Source organism: Culex pipiens, chromosome 1, assembly GCF_016801865.2.
Source record: "Culex pipiens pallens isolate TS chromosome 1, TS_CPP_V2, whole genome shotgun sequence".
NCBI classification, from domain to species: domain Eukaryota; kingdom Metazoa; phylum Arthropoda; class Insecta; order Diptera; family Culicidae; genus Culex; species Culex pipiens.
In genome coordinates, this window is record NC_068937.1 from 1039373 (window position 1) to 1061602 (window position 22230).

At 34.7% G+C, this 22230-nt stretch overlaps 2 protein-coding genes and 2 long non-coding RNA genes across 4 annotated transcripts; 2 read left to right on the forward strand and 2 right to left on the reverse strand.

The window, feature by feature from the left end:
* Positions 1 to 94: 94 nt before the first annotated feature.
* On the forward strand, positions 95 to 6077 carry LOC120424300 (uridine-cytidine kinase-like 1). The gene is made up of 2 exons (XM_039588385.2): positions 95 to 621; positions 4619 to 6077. Exons 1-2 carry the CDS (start codon positions 249 to 251, stop codon positions 5941 to 5943), a joined length of 1698 nt encoding a protein of 565 aa, XP_039444319.1. The 5' UTR covers positions 95 to 248; the 3' UTR covers positions 5944 to 6077.
* A 3817-nt stretch (positions 6078 to 9894) lies between these two features.
* On the reverse strand, positions 9895 to 11049 carry LOC120424286 (protein LST8 homolog). The gene is made up of 2 exons (XM_039588357.2): positions 10825 to 11049; positions 9895 to 10764 (listed from the first exon to the last, which is right to left on the reverse strand). Exons 1-2 carry the CDS (start codon positions 10936 to 10938, stop codon positions 9934 to 9936), a joined length of 945 nt encoding a protein of 314 aa, XP_039444291.1. The 5' UTR covers positions 10939 to 11049; the 3' UTR covers positions 9895 to 9933.
* A 3976-nt stretch (positions 11050 to 15025) lies between these two features.
* LOC120424311 (uncharacterized) lies at positions 15026 to 18170 on the forward strand. The gene is made up of 3 exons (XR_005606359.2): positions 15026 to 15998; positions 16132 to 16849; positions 17397 to 18170. It is a non-coding gene; the product is annotated as an uncharacterized LOC120424311 (long non-coding RNA).
* A 1203-nt stretch (positions 18171 to 19373) lies between these two features.
* Positions 19374 to 22002, reverse strand: LOC120424310 (uncharacterized). Its single transcript, XR_005606358.2, has 3 exons — positions 21027 to 22002; positions 20176 to 20893; positions 19374 to 19628 (listed from the first exon to the last, which is right to left on the reverse strand). It is a non-coding gene; the product is annotated as an uncharacterized LOC120424310 (long non-coding RNA).
* Between the last annotated feature and the right edge of the window lie 228 nt (positions 22003 to 22230).

Sequence of the window (22230 nt, forward strand, 5' to 3'; positions counted from 1 at the left end):
TTGACTGAAAGTTGGTCGAATTGGAGATTTAGCAGAAAACTGGTTTGGTTTTGTTCAGCGTGCAGCAGCAAAAACAACAACAACTTTTGACAACCTCAGAAAAGTCAGCATTTTTCTTGTTTTTTCGGAAGAAAATCGGTGTGCTCTCATTTCGCAAGTCGGTCTCCGCGGAACGTGGCAGAATAAGGAAGAATATTTTTTTTCGAGCTCAAAGTGTTAATTGATTTCAATTCCATCCAATTGCCGCGATGGTTCTGGACACGAGTGCGCAGACGGCCGTGTCGAAGGACAGCCAGAACGCGCTGAGTTCCGCCTCGTCGGACAGCGATTCGGCCGAGCAGAAGGAGGAAGTGATCGAGGGACCGGAACTGGACCGGATCGAGTGCTGTCCGGCGTCGCCGACGACGGTGCCGAACCAGCGCACCTGCCAGCGGTCGAACTCTTCCGGGTCGCAGGTCCGTTCGCCGAAGCCGCGCCGCCAGCGGACCACTTCCGTGAACCAGAACACGACGAACTGCACGAACGAAGCGATCATCCGGGCGAATCACCGGACGATCTATACGGCGGGGCGGCCGCCGTGGTATAATTGCGCGGGGCAGCAGGTGGAACCGTTTGTTATAGGTGAGTGTATCGGACGTTTGGCGTAATTATATTACATTTCAAACATAAATTCAATCGCAAGAATTTAGAAGATTTGTTGCCTTTCTCTTCGAGGAATGCTAGATAAAATTACTTGAAAATTGGCCAAAAGAAGAACCAATTTTTAAAAATTAAAAATTTATGTTTTTTTATTTTTCATTTTTTTTTTAAACTTGAAATCCCGATTTTGGATTGAGAAATTACTATCAAAATTTGAGATACTATTTTTTTATTCAAAGGATAGTTTTTGAAAAATAAAAAAAAACAAACAATAAATTTTAAAAAAAATATTTAAAAGCTATAAAAAACAACAGAAAAAAAATAAACATGAAAAGCATATAAAAGCTAACTTATTTGATTTTTTGAAGATATTGTTTAGGGCATTGCAAATACTTTTCAAAAATTATGTCGCCCCTCCTTCAAAATTGGTCCAAACAATCAGGAGGCAAAATAAAATATTTATTTTTTTCAAAAATTTAAAATTTCAATGGAAATAGAAGTCTAATCAACTGAAAACAATCTAAAATGTATTTTTCTGTAAAATAATGTATTAAAAAAAATTACATTTAAAAGCTATCTAAACATTAAACAACGGAAAATCGAGAAAAAAAACTCAAATTAGACTAAACTAGAAAAAATAAACAATAAATTAGAAAAAAATATGTTTTCTTCGAAATTTAAATGTTAAAATCATTAATTTTTTTTCGAAGTATTATTCGTGGTTTGATGAGTTACGATCAAAATTTGTAATAAAATTTTTGATTATTTAAAAAAAAAAGTTTTTTTTAATAAGTTATAAGAAATAAAACTAACTTAATCCACCGATGTTGTTGATGCCTTCCTCACTACTTCCTAATAATTGATCCGGAAATATTTGTCAACCGAATAATTATTTCTTTCGAAAGTACGTCATAGTGAGATCCGGCCTAAAAAAAGTACATAAAAATCACTTAAGTGGTCATAACTTGAGACAGGGTTGCCAGATCTTCAATATTTTGGACTCGTTGGAAAGGTCTTTCATTTACTTATCCAACTATGTGTAACATGATGGTATTTGGATCAATTTCTAGCCATTTATCTAACATCCCGATAAATGAGAAAAAACATTTTTCTGCATAACTTTTGAAATACTTATCAAAAATTAAATTTGTATAAAACTCGATCTATGGGACCCTGAACCAAGTCGAATGCAACCGGTTTGTCAAATCGGTTCATCTAGTGCCGAGAAACATGAGCTAGTTTGTTGGTCACATACATACATACATACACATACACACAGACATTTGTTCAGTTTTCGATTCTGAGTCGATATGTACAGATGAAGGGGGGTCTACGATTTTCTTATAAAAAGTTCATTTTTCGAGCAGGATTATAGCCTTACCTCAGTGATGAAGGCAAAAAAAAATTAAAAAAAATATTTTTAAAAACTATAAAAAATTAAAAAAATACAAAATAAACCAAAAAGGCTAAGGATTGAAGGATTGAAAAGTTATTATCGGAATTTATAATTCCACTTTTGAATATTGTTTATCCAAACAATTTTTTTTGAAAATTTTCTAGACAATAAAGAATTAAAACAAATTTAAAACAAATTATAAAAATTATACAGTAAAAAACGAAAAAAAAAATTATTTTTTAAATGTTGAAAACTTATTTAAAACAGAATAATTTTATTATATCAAAACAAAAACTAAAAAAATATTTTAAAAAAAGGATCTATAAAATTATAAGAAAAATATATTTTTAAACTTTTGATATTTTTTTATTTTGAAAGAGGATTGAAAAGTTTTTTATGTATTGTTCATTTAAAAAATATTTTTTAAATTTTTTAAGCAATAAAAAAATTAGAAGAATGTTTTTTTAAAACAAATTCAAACAAATTAAATGTCGAAAGAAAAATTTAAAAAAGATGTAATATATTTATTAATTTTTTAAGCTTTAAATATTTTATAATATTGATTATAGTTTAAATATTGTTCATTTTAACAAAAAAATTAAAACAATAAAAAAAAATTTTTTTTAAACAAAAACAAATTAATCAATAAAAAGTCGTTTTTTTAAACTTTGTTAAAAAACAAAATAATAAATTTTAAAAATCTATAATCATAAAAAATAAGCAATAGAAAATCAAGAGAAATGATTTTTTTTTACAAATTTGTTATAAATTCAAAAATATTAACAATACAAAATACAAAGAATTTTTTTTTTCAATTTGTAAATGTAAAATTTGTGAAACTTTGAAAAAAAAAATGATATGTTCATCGTGGATTTAGAAGTTACGATCGAAATTTCTAATACTTTTTTTTTAAATATTTTTTAAAAGCTCTTAAAAACATTAAACAAAATTTGAAGATGTCTATATAAATTTAAGAAAAATACATTTTTTATGATTTTTGAAACTTTTAATAATTTATAAATTTTGATAGTGCATTGAGAAGTTTTTTAATATTGTTAAGCAATGTTTTTTTTATATTTTTTTTTCAAACAATAAAAAAAATAAGAAAAATGTTTTTTTTTACAAAAATTAATTGGAGAGTAAAAAGTCGAAAGACAAATAAAAAAAAGACACATTTTTTGAGATTTTTTAAACTTTTAATATTTTTTTAATCTTGAATATTGTTGAAATATTGTTCATTTTAACATTTTTTTTAAACAATAAAAAAATTAAAAAATGTTTTTTTTAAATTAAAACAAATTAAAAACAAAAACCAAATTAAACAATGAAAAGTCGAAAAATTTAAAGTTGAAAAACAAAATAATAAATTTTAAAATTTTAAAACCATAAAAAGTAAGCAATAGAAAATCAAGATAAATAAAAAAAAATCTTTAAATTTGCTATAAATTAAAAAACTATAAACAATACAAAATAAAAAGAATGTGTTTTTTTTCAAATTTGTAAATGTAAAATTTGTGAATCTTAAAAAAAATGATATCTTTATCGTGGATTTAGAAGCTACTATCAAAATTTCTAATAACTTATTTTTGAATATATTTTTTAAAAAAATTTGAAAACTTTTTAAAACAATTTAAAATAATGTTTACATGAAAAAAAAACCTTCTTTTAACTAAAATAAATAGCATAGCATAGCATAGCATTGGTGTCTACCCGTAGCTGCTACTTCGTTATTGACCAGGACCCCCAAACATTGCTCCGTGGACCACAGATGAAAAGTAGGAACCAATCATCACCCCTTCGCAATTTTCAAAGGTCCCTATCGTGCTGATCAATACCGACGCCGGCCACGACCAGTGGTAAGACACGGGGAAGTGGATGGGAATGTTAGTCCGATACTTGAGTGATGGGACCGCCAAATCGACTGCGTCTCCGACAAAGTATCACATGAGTTTTGAGGGGTTAGTAAGATGGGTATGAGGTCAGGATTCACTGTGGTAGGTGATGCGACCATGAGCAATTTGTTTATGGGTTGAAATTTTAAAAATCTTAGGCAGCCGGCTGCGGAAAGATACCTATCTAAGGATTTAAATATAGTATTAATTCGACCGCGATTCTCCAGAGAAACTCCGTCGGCGTGCCTTCCGATCAACGGTGATGTAGGAAGGGCTTCATTCATTAAAATTATTTTATATCATAAGCCTTAAAACATATCCGTCGACGTGCCTTCCGATCCTCGATGATATGGAAAGGACTTAATCCAGCAATACGACTTGCTTGTCTCAAAAAACAAAAATCGGATCGTTTCTATCGAAAACTATATAAAGAGAACAAAAATAAAATTCATCGGCCAACGAACGCGCGAACAAAAAATAAATGAAAAAAGAAGAAGAAGAAATCCAATCACCCCACCATGTACACAAATAGCGACACAAAAGAGACGGAAAATAACACGAAAAAAAACAGGACTGCGCGTCTACACAGGCACCGCACCACTCACTTTCTTTTAACTAAAATAAATAATATAAAAAGTAAAATATAGGATTTTTTTAAATTTGATTTATTAATAAACAAGCTCAATTTAAGGTATTTGCGGTGGCAGCGCTTCGGGGAAGACGACGGTCGCGCAGAAGATCATCGAGAGTCTGGACGTTCCGTGGGTGACGCTGCTGTCGATGGACTGTTTTTACAAGATTTTAAACGAGAAGCAGCACCACCAGGCCCTGAGGAACGAGTACAACTTTGACCATCCGGACGCGTTCGACATTGAGCTGATGAAGGACGTGCTGCAGCGGCTGAAGGAGGGCCGGAAGGTTGAGGTTCCGGTGTACAATTTTGTGACGCACTCGCGCGAGCAGCACACCAAGACGATGTACGGGGCGAATGTAATTATATTTGAGGGGATTTTGACGTTTCACAACCCGGAGATTGTGAAAATGCTGGACATGAAGATCTTTGTGGACACGGATTCGGACATCCGTTTGGCGCGGCGTTTGAAGAGGGACATTCAACAGCGTGGCCGGGATTTGGAGGGTGTGCTGAAACAGTACTCGACGATGGTGAAGCCGGCGTACAGCAATTACATTGCGCCGACGATGGCACACGCGGATATTATCGTTCCTCGCGGATCCAGCAATATGGTCGCGATCCAGCTGATTGTCCAACATGTCCACACGCAGCTGCAGCTGAGAGGCTTCAAGCTGCGGGAAGCTCTTGCCCATTCTTACATTGGCCAGCCGATGCCGGACTCGCTCAAGTTGCTGCCAACGACGCCCCAGATCAAGGGCCTGCACACGTTCATCCGGAACGCCAGCACGCCGCGGGACGAGTTTATCTTCTACTCGAAACGGCTCATCCGGCTGGTCCTGGAGTACGCCCTGTCGCTGCTTCCGTTCAAGAACGTCGAGGTGGAAACGCCCCAGAACGTTCCGTACAAGGGTAAACGGTTGGCCTGCCAGAAGATTTGCGGCGTGTCGATTCTGCGCGCCGGCGAGACCATGGAGCAGGCCGTCAGCGACGTTTGCAAGCACATCCGGATCGGCAAGATCCTCATCCAGACGAACCAGCTGACCGGCGAACCGGAACTGTATTATCTGCGTCTTGCCAAGGACATCAAGGACTATCGCGTGATTCTGATGGACGCGACCGTGGCGACGGGAGCGGCGGCCATTATGGCGATCCGCGTCCTGCTCGATCACGACGTCCCCGAGGAGAACATTATGCTGGCGTCGCTGCTGATGGCCGAAATTGGCGTCCACTCGATTGCGTACGCGTTCCCGAAGGTGCAAATCGTCACGTCCGCGCTCGATCCGGAAATTAACGAAAAGTTTTACGTGATTCCTGGAATTGGCAACTTTGGCGACCGCTACTTCGGCACGGAACCGACCGACGGAGACGTTCTGTACGAGTAGTAAGTGCTTGTGGATGTCTCCCCCTTTTAAAGTGTGTGCGTTTTGCCATATGTTACTCTCAAAAAACACAAAAATATATACACAAAATAAAATGTAATCTTAAATGGAAATAAAGGAACAAATGTTTAAAAATCGATGTGTTTTTGTATTGTGTCACGTTCCCTAAAAAAACAATCTCTCGCGAAAAATATTAGGAATTTAGTCGCTAATAATATCCGAAAAGGATTGTTTTTAAAGAATCCAAACAATTATCATTAAATTTTATGGCAGCTTTTTTTTTTTTTTAAAAAATAAGGTGTTTCACAAACTGAGAAATAGGGAAACACAGAAACTTAGAAATTCAGAAATTGTAGAAGAAATTCAAAAATATACATCTGAAGTTTTTTTAATGGTCCAATAAACAAAATTTAGTGTTTTAGAAGACCCCTGACTCAAGGCTCTTTCAAAAACACAAAAAAAAATGTTTAAAGGACCTTTAAAAAACCAGATATGATTATAATATGAAAAACATATTTTAAAATTGAGAAATTAAAAAAAGATCAGAGAATTAAAAAAATTAAAATACAAACATGCATACAAAAAATTTAAAAATTAATAACTCACAATTACAAAACAAAAAATTGAGGGGCCGTGGCTGACTGGTTACGGTGTTCGCTTTGTAAGCGATTGGTCCTGGGTTCGATTCCCATGTGCTCCCAACGAGAAAGTATAGGAAATATAAATCTTGAAACTCTGAACATGAACTAAAAATCAAAGTCGCTCGAGTCGGGGTTCGATCCCCCGTCCTTTGGATTGGTAAGCAAAAATGCTAACCACTAGGCCATTGCGACTTGGTGAGCTATGACTGGAATTAGGAATACTGTTACTATCAACTATATACGCGCTGGGTCCTTGTCCATAGGGACGTGGCGTTACATCGTGCTGCCACCTGGTTTTTTTAAGCGCAAGAGTGGAAAAGTGCTGAGTCATCGTCTAAAAATAGACGGCGTCCTATCTCGCCCAGCAAAATGAAGTCGATAAAGTAGTCGGTTTCGATGAGAAAAAGTGGAAAACGTGGTCTAAAAATAGCGACGCCATCCCCCTATTTGACAAGGGTTCGGAAGTTCTAAATAACGTTTGAATCCGATTGGTCCAAACGTTCTTCAGGGCGGGGCTTGTCGATAAAGCTGAAGTACCTCGCGCTCGGCTAGCCAGCGTAGAAATGGGTCACCGAAGCTCGGCAGAGCTAACATCTTCCAAATGCCTATGCAAGTTATTTGCATGTATAGAATGTAGATCTAAAAATACATGGAAACAACTCAATATGTAAGAAGCGACCGCGTGGTCCCGTTTGGTTGGTTGCACATACACACACACCCAACTCACAATTACAAAAAAAATATGATCCAAAAATGTAAAATTCAGTATTTTACAAATACAAAAAATCAAAAAATATCAAAGGTTCTAAATTAAAGAACAAAAATCGAAAGTTCTAATAATCAACACTTCAACACACAAAATTATAATTAAAAAAAATGTAAGTCAAAAATGTAACTCAAAAAAATATAAAACTTGAATTACAGAATTACCTAAATTTATAGAAATGGTCTAGGAAGAATCTAAAACTCCAGGAATTTGAATTTTTTAAAAACAGTTCGTACTCTGTTCCCCGAAGTCCTCGTCATGATTTCCAATCTAAAAATTCATTAAATTTGATTTTCTAAACTAAAATATAACTTCATTGGAAATTTAGGAACTTGTAAATTTAAGGACTTAAGAATTGAGGAATTTAAAAATTTAAGAATTTAGAGTTCAAAAATTAAAGAATTTAGAGTTAAAGTATTAAAGAATTTAAGAGTTTATGAATTTAAAAATTGAGGAATCCAAGAATTAAAAAATCAAAAAAATTAGGAATTTAAAATTTTTAGATTTTGATATTTTAGAACTTAACCTAAAATACAACTCCCAGCATTTCAGAACTTGGAAATTTAAAAATAAGTAATTTAAGAATTTAAGAAAATTAAGAGATTTAAGAATCAAAGAACTTAAGAATTGAGGAATTTAATAATTTAAAAATTTAATAACTTAAGAATTGAGGAATTTAATAATTTAAAAATTTAAGAATTTTACTTTTTTCTAAAAATGTAAAATTCTTAAATTTTTAAATTCCTCAATTCTTAAGTTCTTTTGATCTCTTAATTTTCTTAAATTCTTAAATTACTAATTTTTAAATTTCCAAGTTCTTAAATGCTGGGAGTTATATTTTAGGTTAAATTCTTAAATTTTCAAATTCTAAAAATTTTAAATTCCTAAATTTTTCAATTTTTAAATTCTTGGATTCCTTTTAAATTCTTAAACTCTTAAAAAATCTAAATTTGGAATTTTAGATTTTTTTTGAAAAATTTAAAAATTTCGGAATTTAAAAATTCAGGAATTTAAAAATTTTAGAATAAAAAACTCAAGAATCTAAAAGCTTATAGAATTAAAAATTTTAGAATTTTAAAATTGAAGAATTAAGAAATTGCAAAATATGACTCCAAGCATTCATAAATTTCTAAATTAAAAAGTTATAATTTTAGAATTTAAGAAAATGAAGGAATTTATAAATTTAAAGCTTACGAATTTAAAAATTTAAAAATTAAGGATTTAGGAATTAAAGAATTTAAGAGTTTAAGAATTTAAAAATTTAAGAATTTCATTATTTAAAAATTCAGGAATTTAAAAATTTAACCTAAAGTATGACTCCAAGCATTTAAGAAAATAACTGGAGTTTTTTTTTTGAAAAGGTCCAATAAACCAAATTTCCAGTTTTTGCTTTTTGGGTGTTTTTGAAACCGCCTTGAGTCAGGGGTATAAAAAAAACACCCAAAATGCAAAAACTGAAAATTTGGTTTATTGGTCCTTTTCAAAAAAAAAAACTCCAGATAAAGGAATTTAGAAATTTAAGAATTGAGGAATTTTAAAATTTAACATTTTTAGAATTATTAATTTAAGAATTTAGAAATTTCAGAATTTAACCTTAAATACGACTCCAATCATCTTTAAATTTCAAAATTCAAATAATTATAAATTTTAGAATTTAAGAAAATGAAGGAATTTAGAAATTTGAGAATTTATGAAATAACAAAATTAAAAAAATAGAATTTTAGAGTTTAAAAATTAAAAAGTTCAAGCATTGAAGAAATGACGAATTTAATAGTTTCAGAATTAAAAAATTAAAGAATTTAACCTAAAGTTTGACTCCAAGCATTTAAGAATTGAGCAATTAAAAAAATAGTTATTTAAGGAAATAAAGGAATTAAGAAATTTAAGAATTAAAGAATTTAATAATTCAACATTTTTAGAATTTCAATTTAAGAATTGAATTGAAGTTCAAGAATTAAAGAATTGAAGAATTTAAAAATGTAAGAATGCAACCTAAAATATGACACCTAGCATTTAATTAATTGGAGGTTTAAAAATTAGCAATTTTAGAATTCATGAAAATTAATTAATTTAGAAATTTCAGAATGTACGATTTTTTTAAATCCAAAAAAGTGAGAATTTAAAAGTTTTAGAATTAAAAAAAAATAAGAAATAGAAACTTAAAAATTCAACAATTTGAAATTTTAAGAATACCACTTTTTTTTGTATTTATCCTAAAATATGACTTCTGCATTTAGGATTTAAGTAAATCAGGGAATTGAGAAATTTTAGAATTTATAAATTTAAGAATTTGGGATTTTTTGTTGTTTTAATTTTTTTTTATTTTAGGACTCTTTAATTTTAAATTTTTGCTGTCTTTATTTTATTTGAGCATTTTAAATAATTCAGAATGCTCAAATTGAATAAAGACAACAAAAATTTAAAAATAAAGAGTTCAAAAATTTAAAAAAAGACAACAAAAAATCCCGAATTTATTAATTGTTAATTTTTTTTTTTCTCCCTAGAACCTCAGGAAATTGGATTTCTGCGAAAAGTGACACAAACATGTTTTTTTTTTTCAAGCAAAATTTTTATTCCTTTAAATAATTACGTTTTCGGCGAAACATCGCGAAACGCCAACGCCGTGATCGCCTTCAGGTGCGCGTGGTACTCTCGCTCAATCGACTTCGTCTCAATCTTCCACAGCCGGGCGTGCCCATCCGACGACGCCGTGAACAGATACTTGGAATCGTTGCTGAACACGGCGTCCCACATCCAGTACTTTTCAATCTTCAGCTCGGCGTGCAGCTGAAACGTGTCCGTCTTGTAGATCTTGGCCGTCCCATCCCCCGAACAGGTCACCAGCAGGCTCGAATCCGGACTAAACTTACACCTCAACGCGTACCGCGAGTGCGCCTCAATCCGCAGCTTCGGATCCGTTTGCGTCAGCTGCGTCTCACTGTTCGAGCTGTTCCTCAAACTCCAAATGTAACAATTGCCCTTATTGTTAACCGCCGCCATAAACGCCCCGTTCGGACTGATAGCAATGTCCTGGATCGAGGCCTCCACCTCCGGAATCAGCTGCTCGTGCACGTCCGACTTGACGTCCCACAAATAGACACTTCCGCCCTGACTCCCGATCGCCAGCTCGACCTGGTTCGGGTGCAGACAAACCGCGTTCACCGGCGTCAAACAGTCAAACATCCGCTTGCAGGCCGGGCTCTGCGAGCTCATGTCCCAAATGCGCACCTTGCAGTCCTCCCCGCCCGTGTACATCCACTTGCCGTCCTCCTGGAACCCAACCCGCGTCACGTTCTTCATGACGCACTCAAAGTTGACCACCGGATAGCTAAAGTTCATGTCGTACAGCCGGATGTGCTGGTAGCCGCCCGCCGCCAGAATCGTCCCGTTCGGGATGATGTCCAGTGCGTTTACTTGCTGTAAAAAAAACGAGATAAATAAACCGGTCCCGGAACGGGAAATCATCCATTTTCTCACGGAATCGGTGTGCTGAAGTGTGCGGTAGCAAAAGCCCGAGTACGGCTGCCACAGCTTGATCGTGTGGTCGTACCCACCGGTGGCCAGCATCGGCTCGTTGAACGGATCGGACATTTTCCGGCAAACTATTGAAACAATTATTATTCAGAAAAATGCCTTCTTTTTCGGTGAGAACGGAACCAAAACATCGATTTGTTTACATTTAATTCAACTGACAGCACTCTCAAAGTGACAGCATTTTTGCACGTCGAGATGAAAATGGTCAACATTAATTGAAACGTTGGCGACCACACGGAATGCCGGGATTAAATTTTAAAGGCTGATTTTCAGAAAAAATAAATTATCTGCCATGGTTCTAAGGAAGCGTTCTTTTATTACGTAACGCGAAAAATCGGACTTTTAGACCCCCTCTCCCCCCCCCCTCGTAACAAAATTTCCATACAAATTTTAAAAAATTTGTATAGAGCGTAACACGGCCTCCGACCCCCCCTCCCCCCCCTACAGCGTTACGTAATAAAAGAACGCTCCTTAACATTTCAGTAAAAAAAAAAACGTAAATTAATCCACCTTTAGGTGGTTGGTGCCTTCCTCGCATTGATAAAGTGAATACACTACACAGCCTCAAAAAAGTGTATAAATAATTAAAAAAGAAACTAGTGGTTGGTACTAGTAAAAGTGGCCGACAGCTATGAAGAGAACTTCTTTTTTTAATAATCCAACAATTAAACAAAATCTAAATTTAATAATTAAGAGGCAGTATTTGTAAATATTGCTCGGTTTGTTCTAGAGGTCGTATAGAGGTGCTTCGATTTGGATGAAACTTTCAGCGTTTGTTTGTCTATGCATGAGATGAACTCATGCCAAATATGAGCCCTCTACGACAAAGGGAAATGGGGTAAAACGGGCTTTGAAGTTTGAGGTCGAAAAAAACATTAAAAATCTTAAAATTGCTTGCATTTCCGTAAAACTTCTTCAATTCCAATTCTCTTAGATGCATTCGAAAGGTCTTTTGAAGCACTTCAAAATTTGCCATAGACATCTAGGATTGGTTTGAGTTTTTCTCATAACTTTTGCAAATAACTGTTAAAAATGTTTTTTTTTTAACCTTAATATCTTTTTCCATCAGCCTCCAACACTCATACTCCCAGAGGTCAAAAGATAGGTAATTGGGTCCTAAAATGAAGTTTAGATTGCTGATATTATTGTTTACAGCGATAAAGCTTATTTTTCTGAGTACAATGACCCTTTGTACGACTACAAAGAGTTTAAAATGGATTTTTAAATCAATTTTGAAAAATTAACCTCGCGGTCCTTCTTGACAGAAAAGCTCCTACTTGACAGCTCGTTCCAAGGGGACCATAGTTGATCCATCGAAAAAATGTTGTCTTGTCAAAAAAAAATTTTGCATTAAAATGAAAAAAAGTGATCAGAAATGGTTTTCAATCGTGTTTTTTATCGTTGTACATACAAATTGACATAGGGCTTTAGTACCCAATTTCATGGACTATAAGCCTACGGAAATAACTTTTTGGCCAATCGCAGTTTTTCTCATAGTTTTTCGATTTTTCTATAACAAACATTTTACAACGTTAGTTTTTGCCCTGTGAGCCGTCATAGCGGCACTTTTTGGTCTCAATTTTGTCATATTCGGAATCCTCGGAAAATTTCACGAAAGTTAGAAGTATTGGAGTTGTAAATTTGATTTAAAAAATAATTAAATAAATCATTTTTGGAAAAAAAACGTTTGATTTACTTTTCAATGTGATCAATACGTCAAATGCTGTATCAAGTAGGCAAATATCTGTTTTACCCCTAATCCGACAAATTAAAAAAAAATTTAATTCATTTTAAATGGCATTTTTTTCAATCAAATTTACAACTCCAATACTTCGAACTTACGTGAAATTTTTCGAGGATTCCGAATATGACAAAATTGAGACCAAAACAAGGACCAAAAAGTTCCGCTATGACGACCTACAGGGCAAAAACTAACGTTGTAAAATGTTTGTTATAGAAATATCGAAAAACTATGAGAAAAACTGCGATTGGCCAAAAAGTTATTTCCGTTGGCTTATAGTCCATAAAATTACCTATCTTTTGACCTACGGGAGTATGAGTGTTGGAGGCTGTAGGAAAAAGATATTAAGGTTTTAAAAAAATAAATTTTTAACAGTTATTTGCAAAAGCTATGAGAAAAAATCAAACCAATCCTGGATGTCTATGGCACATTTTGAAGTGCTTTAAAAGACCTTTCGAATGCACCTAAGAGAGTTGGAATTGAAAAAGTTTTACGGAAATGCGAGCAATTTTAAGATTTTTAATGTTTTTTTGACCTCAAACTTCAAAGCCCGTTTTACCCCATTTCCGTTTGTCGAAGAGGGCTCATATTTGGCATGAGATCATCTCATGTATAGACAAACAAACGCTGAAAGTATCATCCAAATCGGAGCACCTCGATACGACCTGTTACACATTGGTGAAAAACTCGCTCTTAAGAAAATAAAAAAAATGCATTTTGTAATCCTGAAATTAAAAAAATTAAGAATTAAGAGTTCAAGATTTTATGAATTATTTAAAAAATTTTAAATTTATTGAAAATTTAGTTTTATGATTTTTATATTTTATATTTTTTTCGGAGTTGCGTTCGTGAAGTTGAACGGTGCGGGTCGCGGTCATCACGCAAGATTTTCGTTGCCGTTTCCGTCTTTGTTGTCCCCCCGATTGTGTTTGTTTTTCTATCCGGGCGGTTTCGTTTTTTCGAATATTATTTGGTTTTATCTTTCCACAGCCGGCTGTCTAAGATTGAATCATTTATTCAAAATCAACACCAAATAACCGGGAATATTCTCATCCGCATCATCCGACTGTTTACCTTGAGAATTCATAATCCATCACACTATAAAATAAAATTTATTGATTATTGGGTCGCATCATCATCCTCTATGATGAATCCTGGCCATTACCTTAACCCACTAACAAAATCCCAAGTAGAAGTAGTTTTCCGGCACACGCGGGGGTGTGGATATCGTATATAACCCACCTTTGGTAGCAACCTGTGCTAACTAACATTCCCGTCCCAATCCCCCGAGATCTACAAACTGACATGGCGAGCGCCGTTGGTGGCCAACGACTGTTACCTATTTGCTCCAGATCTAGTTTTGATGATCTTGATGTTTTATCTTTTCAGCCCCGCATAAAATTATATGATGATTTGCACTGTTAAAACCATGCAGTTACAATAGATATCATAATATCTATGGTAAGTTTATTGTTGACTTTTTCGAACTTTATTGGAATGAAGATAGAGCTACCTTAAAATTCATGATTACAGCAAATATTATGGTTCTGTTATTGGAAATCTCATAATGCATTTTTATCAATTATTTTTTACAGTAAGTTTCATTGTTATATTTTAAATACAAAACATCACAATCTACGTTGACAAGCTCAAATCAAATAAAATCAAATTATAAAAATATTAAAGTACTTAAATATTAAAATATTAAACTATTTTCATTTAAAAAGTATTGAAATACTAAAATATTAAACTATTTTTATAAAAAATATTTTGAAAAATTAAGATGTTAAAAAATTGAAACATTGAAATATTAAAAAATAAATAAATTTTAAAATATTAAATATCAAAAGAGTCGAAAATAGAAATATTTCAGTAATAAAATATTCGTAAAATAATTATATGGCAACACAAAAAATATTAGATTTTTTCGAAATTTTAACATTTTAGAATTAAATGTTGTTTGATTGCTTCTACACATTGTGAAGTTTTGATACTCTGACACTTTATATTTTTTGATTTTATTACACTCAAACTCCGATGGTTTGACACCAACTGTTGTCAAACCAACGGGGTCACTTTTTAGTTTGACACCCCTTTTACATGGAGTTCACATACACTACCAAACGTTCGTTTTGATAGTGTGCGTGAGCGCCGTGTAAAAAGAGACAGTTTATCGCTTTTCAGTTTGTTTTTTTTTTTAAACGAAATAGTGACCAACCACCGGGAGTTGAGTGTATTGAAACATTTAAACATTTAAACATTTAAACATTTAAACATTTAAACATTTAAACAATTAAATATATAAACTTTTTTTCGAAAAATAAATATTACTGCGGGCGTTAATAATTAGAGTTCACGCGCGGCGATACGACCGCAAGATAATGGTCGCATGACAGCCGCATGACAACCGCAGAACAATTTTTTGTCTGTTGTCAAAGGTTGCCTTGAGTTTTCAGCTGACTTTTTGGAAAATATTCAAAACAAACCAAGTTGACAGCCAAATCAATGCATAATTTCAGTTCAACTTGCTGATTTTTACCCTGCGGAAGTTAGGCGGCAATAATCTCCTGTAACTCACAGCGATGGAGAAACGTGATTTTATCTCGCAATAAGCAATAATAAGTATCAACAAACGAACCTACCCTGTCACGGCGTTCTAGCAGGATTCTAGCAGAGTTCTTACAGAGCTGGATATTCTTACAGAATTCTAGCAGAAATGTTCGACCGTTCTAGCAGGATTCTGACAGAACCAGCTTTGCTAGAGTATTTCGTGACTGGGTAACATGACACTTAATATGTGCAGCCGTCGCTCTTGCAACGGACACACCATTACACTGAACCCGTGCGACGCTCCTGAAACGAACGCACCATAGTTGAGCGAGCTGTCAAAGTTTTTCACTCGCGCGTGCTCGATCCTGTCTGTGTCTGTATTCGGTCGCAGTGTTAACCGAAATTTTCAACGGTAAATCGCGTGTGCTCGTGAAAAAGTAACATCCAGCGGTTGGCCTCAGGATTCTGAATGCGTTCCTGGTGTTGGACACATCCGCCGGGTGTTCGAACTGTTCCGACGATGGCGAAGAGTTTTGCTTTAAAACAACGAATGTTTCAGGTGGGTTATATTTGCGGAGGGCGGAATCCCGTCCCACGGCATACATTTTCTTTTGCCTGCTTGAGCTGCTTGGATATTGGCTGATGCATGAAGTGATTTGTTCATCTTTTTTCGGCACACTCAACAAACGTCAAACCAAACAAAATTGCTGCCGGATCTTTTCCGGGAGAGATCCGGAAAAAGATCCGGCAGCAATTTTTACTGATTTGACATTTGCTGAGGATGCCGAAAAGTTTTTTTTGTGTTACTCTCGCAAAAGACAATTAGGTTTTACAGCGTGACGTCACGAGCGCACACGCACACACATTTTTACTTAGACACACGTGCAAAAAAAGTAATCAGTGCAGCCGAACTGTCAAATTTCTAACCTAAAAATCGAGTCGGCGTAAAACCTAATTAGGTTTTACGCCGACTCGATTTGGAGGATAGAAAAGAGTGCACAGTTCGATGCGGTCGTCGATTTTGTTCGGTGAAATTCGTCGACAATCGACGAAGACCATGTAAACAGTGCACACGAGCTGTCAAATGACGTCACGGCGTAAAACCTAATTAGGTTTCACAGCTTGACATCATGAGCGCACACGCACACACATTTTTACTGACACACGTGTAAAAAATGTAAACAGTAAAGGCAAGCTGTCAAATTTCTAACCTTAAACTCGAGTCGGCGTAAAACCTGATTGGCTGATGCAAGAAGTGATTTGTCTTCATTTTTCGACTCTCCCAACCAACGTCAAACCACTCAAAATTGCTGTCGGATCTTTTCCGGAAGAGATCCGGCAGCAAGTTTGTACTGATTTACGTTTGCTGCGGGTGCCGAAAAGTTTGGTTATGTTGCTGCATGTAAAAACAATACGATCATTTAGTGTTTTTATTCAACAGGGAACATTTCGCCTACGGGGTGAACTTCGCGCTCGATTTGGACGAGGAAAGCCGCAACAGAATCACTCGACAAGATCGCCAAGAAGTTGGCTTTTCTACAAGGACGATCGTGGATGGCGTGTGGCCCAATTTGTGCTGCCGGGGAGTACCAGTCCGGTCGCAATCATCAGACGATAGAGGAACATCATTGCACATGGGTCAAATGATCACCAAGGGAACATTCCCAACACAACCGGGTAAGCAGGAACGAAAAAGAACAGATCGTGAAGTTCAAAAAAAATCGTGAAGAACCTATTTATCATTTTTTTTTTTGTTGAATAAATTTAATAATTTGGATACGAAAATTTGAATGCAATTTAAAATAACAAACGTTTCAGTAATGTTTAATTAATGTTGTGTTTCATTTGTTTTATTTTTTTGCATAATGTTTTATTGAATTTAAGAAATTAAGAATTTAAGAAATTAAGATTTTAGGATTTAAGAATTATAGTATTCAAAAATTAATGAATCTTAGAAAAATAAATTGGAAATTCCGATTTTTTTTAAATGCTGAGATTAATTATAATTTTTAATAATAATAATATTAGCATCTAATAACTTAATTATTTTTAGAATTTAAGAATCAAATAACACCGAACTACGAATTTTTTGTGTAGGTTCAACTCGAGCGGGAGCATAAAACTTGCGCAACTTTTTTTTTACCGCGTTCGTTCTGAGCTTTGTACCCAGCGTTATGAAAAATGTTTGATTTTATCCTTTACTTAATTGTCTTCTCATTTTAAGCACTAACGAAACCAGCAAATCAATCCGGAGTCTCCAGTCGACAAAAAGGAGCCGGTGGTCAGTTTAAACGCACCATGACATCACCCATCCGAGGAGAAACAAGAATCGGTCGCGATCGAGATCGAAAGCGAAAGAAAGCGGCTTCGTTTTGGTGTTTGCAAAACTCTAGAGAAGACATTATCAATTAACAATTGAAAAAAAAAACAAAGTTATTCAATGTTGAATGTAAATAAATTACAATGAATAATATAAAAGTACTGTAAAACATACTGTATTTACTATTTATTTTAATGTCCGAATATTGTTGTCACAGTACAATTTAGTAGGGAACAAACCATGAAAACAATAATTTTACTGTGTAATTCATTGTAATGCTTATTAGTTTTATTGTCCGCATATAGTTTTTACCGCATCATTCAGTAGATAAGAAACCATGAAGAACTGTAAATTGACTGTGCATTGCATTGTAATGCTTGCTGTATTTATTATTAATGCATGATGTTTTCTATAGTCAGGACGAGTTTTTGGATGAAAAATGCAACATTAGATTAACAGTAAAATGCGTCGTATTTGGAAAAAAATTGCATGGAAAAATTTCGAAATTTTTATGGTACCGGTGCATAACAACCCCCCTTTTTTATGGTAAAGTCCCAAAATACGACGCAAATTATCTTAAAAAACGATGCTGTCTACTGTTAAAACACTGTCAAAATGACAATATATTTTATCGTTTTGTAACGTTAAAATTTACTGTAAGTTCATCGGAAATCTTTATGCGGGGAGTCATTTAATTTACAAGCAATTTTAAGTACTACGAAAATGTCAATACGATTACTTGAGTCTTTGCATGATCTCGGGGTGGTCACCTCGGGAAAAATATCCAGGAAAACCGGGCGAAACTTGAGAATTTGATCTTTCATTACATCTTTTCATCAGATTTGCTATCGAGAAATAGATGTGAGCCAGTAACATGAAATGAAACTTTCGCAGCGGTCGTGATAAACTTTACAGAAGCTTGACAGAAAATTTAACTCCATGTTCCACTTTTCATTTCTCGATTACATTTTTGCAATTATAAATTACAAAAAAAAACAATTATTATAATTATAATTTTGGAGTTAATCGAGGTTACAAGGTTTAAACAAACACACTCACCCTTAAATTTAGAGGAGAATTTAAAATTTTGAAATTCATTTTAATTTTGTAAAACAACCAAATTGTTTTGATGACTTAAATTTCCTAATACAATAAAAAAATAAAAATAAATATCTAAAACAATTAAACCGAAAAAAATATAAAATATAAAAGCATGAGCATGAGAGACCACCCATGGTTGTCCTTCTCCGTTGCTGAACACGACCGTAATATCCGTAATATCCTATCAATACAACCGGTCACACGCTTCAACGATCTAATGGTGTTTCCCTTATCAACAGCATGTATGAAAGCGCCCCGCATAAAGATTTCCGATGAACTTACAGTAAATTTTAACGTTACAAAACGATAAAATATATTGTCATTTTGACAGTGTTTTAACAGTAGACAGCATCGTTTTTTAAGATAATTTGCGTCGTATTTTGGGACTTTACCATAAAAAAGGGGGGTTGTTATGCACCGGTACCATAAAAATTTCGAAATTTTTCCATGCAATTTTTTTCCAAATACGACGCATTTTACTGTTAATCTAATGTTGCATTTTTCATCCAAAAACTCGTCCTGACTATAGAAAACATCATGCATTAATAATAAATACAGCAAGCATTACAATGCAATGCACAGTCAATTTACAGTTCTTCATGGTTTCTTATCTACTGAATGATGCGGTAAAAACTATATGCGGACAATAAAACTAATAAGCATTACAATGAATTACACAGTAAAATTATTGTTTTCATGGTTTGTTCCCTACTAAATTGTACTGTGACAACAATATTCGGACATTAAAATAAATAGTAAATACAGTATGTTTTACAGTACTTTTATATTATTCATTGTAATTTATTTACATTCAACATTGAATAACTTTGTTTTTTTTTTTCAATTGTTAATTGATAATGTCTTCTCTAGAGTTTTGCAAACACCAAAACGAAGCCGCTTTCTTTCGCTTTCGATCTCGATCGCGACCGATTCTTGTTTCTCCTCGGATGGGTGATGTCATGGTGCGTTTAAACTGACCACCGGCTCCTTTTTGTCGACTGGAGACTCCGGATTGATTTGCTGGTTTCGTTAGTGCTTAAAATGAGAAGACAATTAAGTAAAGGATAAAATCAAACATTTTTCATAACGCTGGGTACAAAGCTCAGAACGAACGCGGTAAAAAAAAAGTTGCGCAAGTTTTATGCTCCCGCTCGAGTTGAACCTACACAAAAAATTCGTAGTTCGGTGTTATTTGATTCTTAAATTCTAAAAATAATTAAGTTATTAGATGCTAATATTATTATTATTAAAAATTATAATTAATCTCAGCATTTAAAAAAAATCGGAATTTCCAATTTATTTTTCTAAGATTCATTAATTTTTGAATACTATAATTCTTAAATCCTAAAATCTTAATTTCTTAAATTCTTAATTTCTTAAATTCAATAAAACATTATGCAAAAAAATAAAACAAATGAAACACAACATTAATTAAACATTACTGAAACGTTTGTTATTTTAAATTGCATTCAAATTTTCGTATCCAAATTATTAAATTTATTCAACAAAAAAAAAAATGATAAATAGGTTCTTCACGATTTTTTTTGAACTTCACGATCTGTTCTTTTTCGTTCCTGCTTACCCGGTTGTGTTGGGAATGTTCCCTTGGTGATCATTTGACCCATGTGCAATGATGTTCCTCTATCGTCTGATGATTGCGACCGGACTGGTACTCCCCGGCAGCACAAATTGGGCCACACGCCATCCACGATCGTCCTTGTAGAAAAGCCAACTTCTTGGCGATCTTGTCGAGTGATTCTGTTGCGGCTTTCCTCGTCCAAATCGAGCGCGAAGTTCACCCCGTAGGCGAAATGTTCCCTGTTGAATAAAAACACTAAATGATCGTATTGTTTTTACATGCAGCAACATAACCAAACTTTTCGGCACCCGCAGCAAACGTAAATCAGTACAAACTTGCTGCCGGATCTCTTCCGGAAAAGATCCGACAGCAATTTTGAGTGGTTTGACGTTGGTTGGGAGAGTCGAAAAATGAAGACAAATCACTTCTTGCATCAGCCAATCAGGTTTTACGCCGACTCGAGTTTAAGGTTAGAAATTTGACAGCTTGCCTTTACTGTTTACATTTTTTACACGTGTGTCAGTAAAAATGTGTGTGCGTGTGCGCTCATGATGTCAAGCTGTGAAACCTAATTAGGTTTTACGCCGTGACGTCATTTGACAGCTCGTGTGCACTGTTTACATGGTCTTCGTCGATTGTCGACGAATTTCACCGAACAAAATCGACGACCGCATCGAACTGTGCACTCTTTTCTATCCTCCAAATCGAGTCGGCGTAAAACCTAATTAGGTTTTACGCCGACTCGATTTTTAGGTTAGAAATTTGACAGTTCGGCTGCACTGATTACTTTTTTTGCACGTGTGTCTAAGTAAAAATGTGTGTGCGTGTGCGCTCGTGACGTCACGCTGTAAAACCTAATTGTCTTTTGCGAGAGTAACACAAAAAAAACTTTTCGGCATCCTCAGCAAATGTCAAATCAGTAAAAATTGCTGCCGGATCTTTTTCCGGATCTCTCCCGGAAAAGATCCGGCAGCAATTTTGTTTGGTTTGACGTTTGTTGAGTGTGCCGAAAAAAGATGAACAAATCACTTCATGCATCAGCCAATATCCAAGCAGCTCAAGCAGGCAAAAGAAAATGTATGCCGTGGGACGGGATTCCGCCCTCCGCAAATATAACCCACCTGAAACATTCGTTGTTTTAAAGCAAAACTCTTCGCCATCGTCGGAACAGTTCGAACACCCGGCGGATGTGTCCAACACCAGGAACGCATTCAGAATCCTGAGGCCAACCGCTGGATGTTACTTTTTCACGAGCACACGCGATTTACCGTTGAAAATTTCGGTTAACACTGCGACCGAATACAGACACAGACAGGATCGAGCACGCGCGAGTGAAAAACTTTGACAGCTCGCTCAACTATGGTGCGTTCGTTTCAGGAGCGTCGCACGGGTTCAGTGTAATGGTGTGTCCGTTGCAAGAGCGACGGCTGCACATATTAAGTGTCATGTTACCCAGTCACGAAATACTCTAGCAAAGCTGGTTCTGTCAGAATCCTGCTAGAACGGTCGAACATTTCTGCTAGAATTCTGTAAGAATATCCAGCTCTGTAAGAACTCTGCTAGAATCCTGCTAGAACGCCGTGACAGGGTAGGTTCGTTTGTTGATACTTATTATTGCTTATTGCGAGATAAAATCACGTTTCTCCATCGCTGTGAGTTACAGGAGATTATTGCCGCCTAACTTCCGCAGGGTAAAAATCAGCAAGTTGAACTGAAATTATGCATTGATTTGGCTGTCAACTTGGTTTGTTTTGAATATTTTCCAAAAAGTCAGCTGAAAACTCAAGGCAACCTTTGACAACAGACAAAAAATTGTTCTGCGGTTGTCATGCGGCTGTCATGCGACCATTATCTTGCGGTCGTATCGCCGCGCGTGAACTCTAATTATTAACGCCCGCAGTAATATTTATTTTTCGAAAAAAAGTTTATATATTTAATTGTTTAAATGTTTAAATGTTTAAATGTTTAAATGTTTAAATGTTTAAATGTTTCAATACACTCAACTCCCGGTGGTTGGTCACTATTTCGTTTAAAAAAAAAAACAAACTGAAAAGCGAT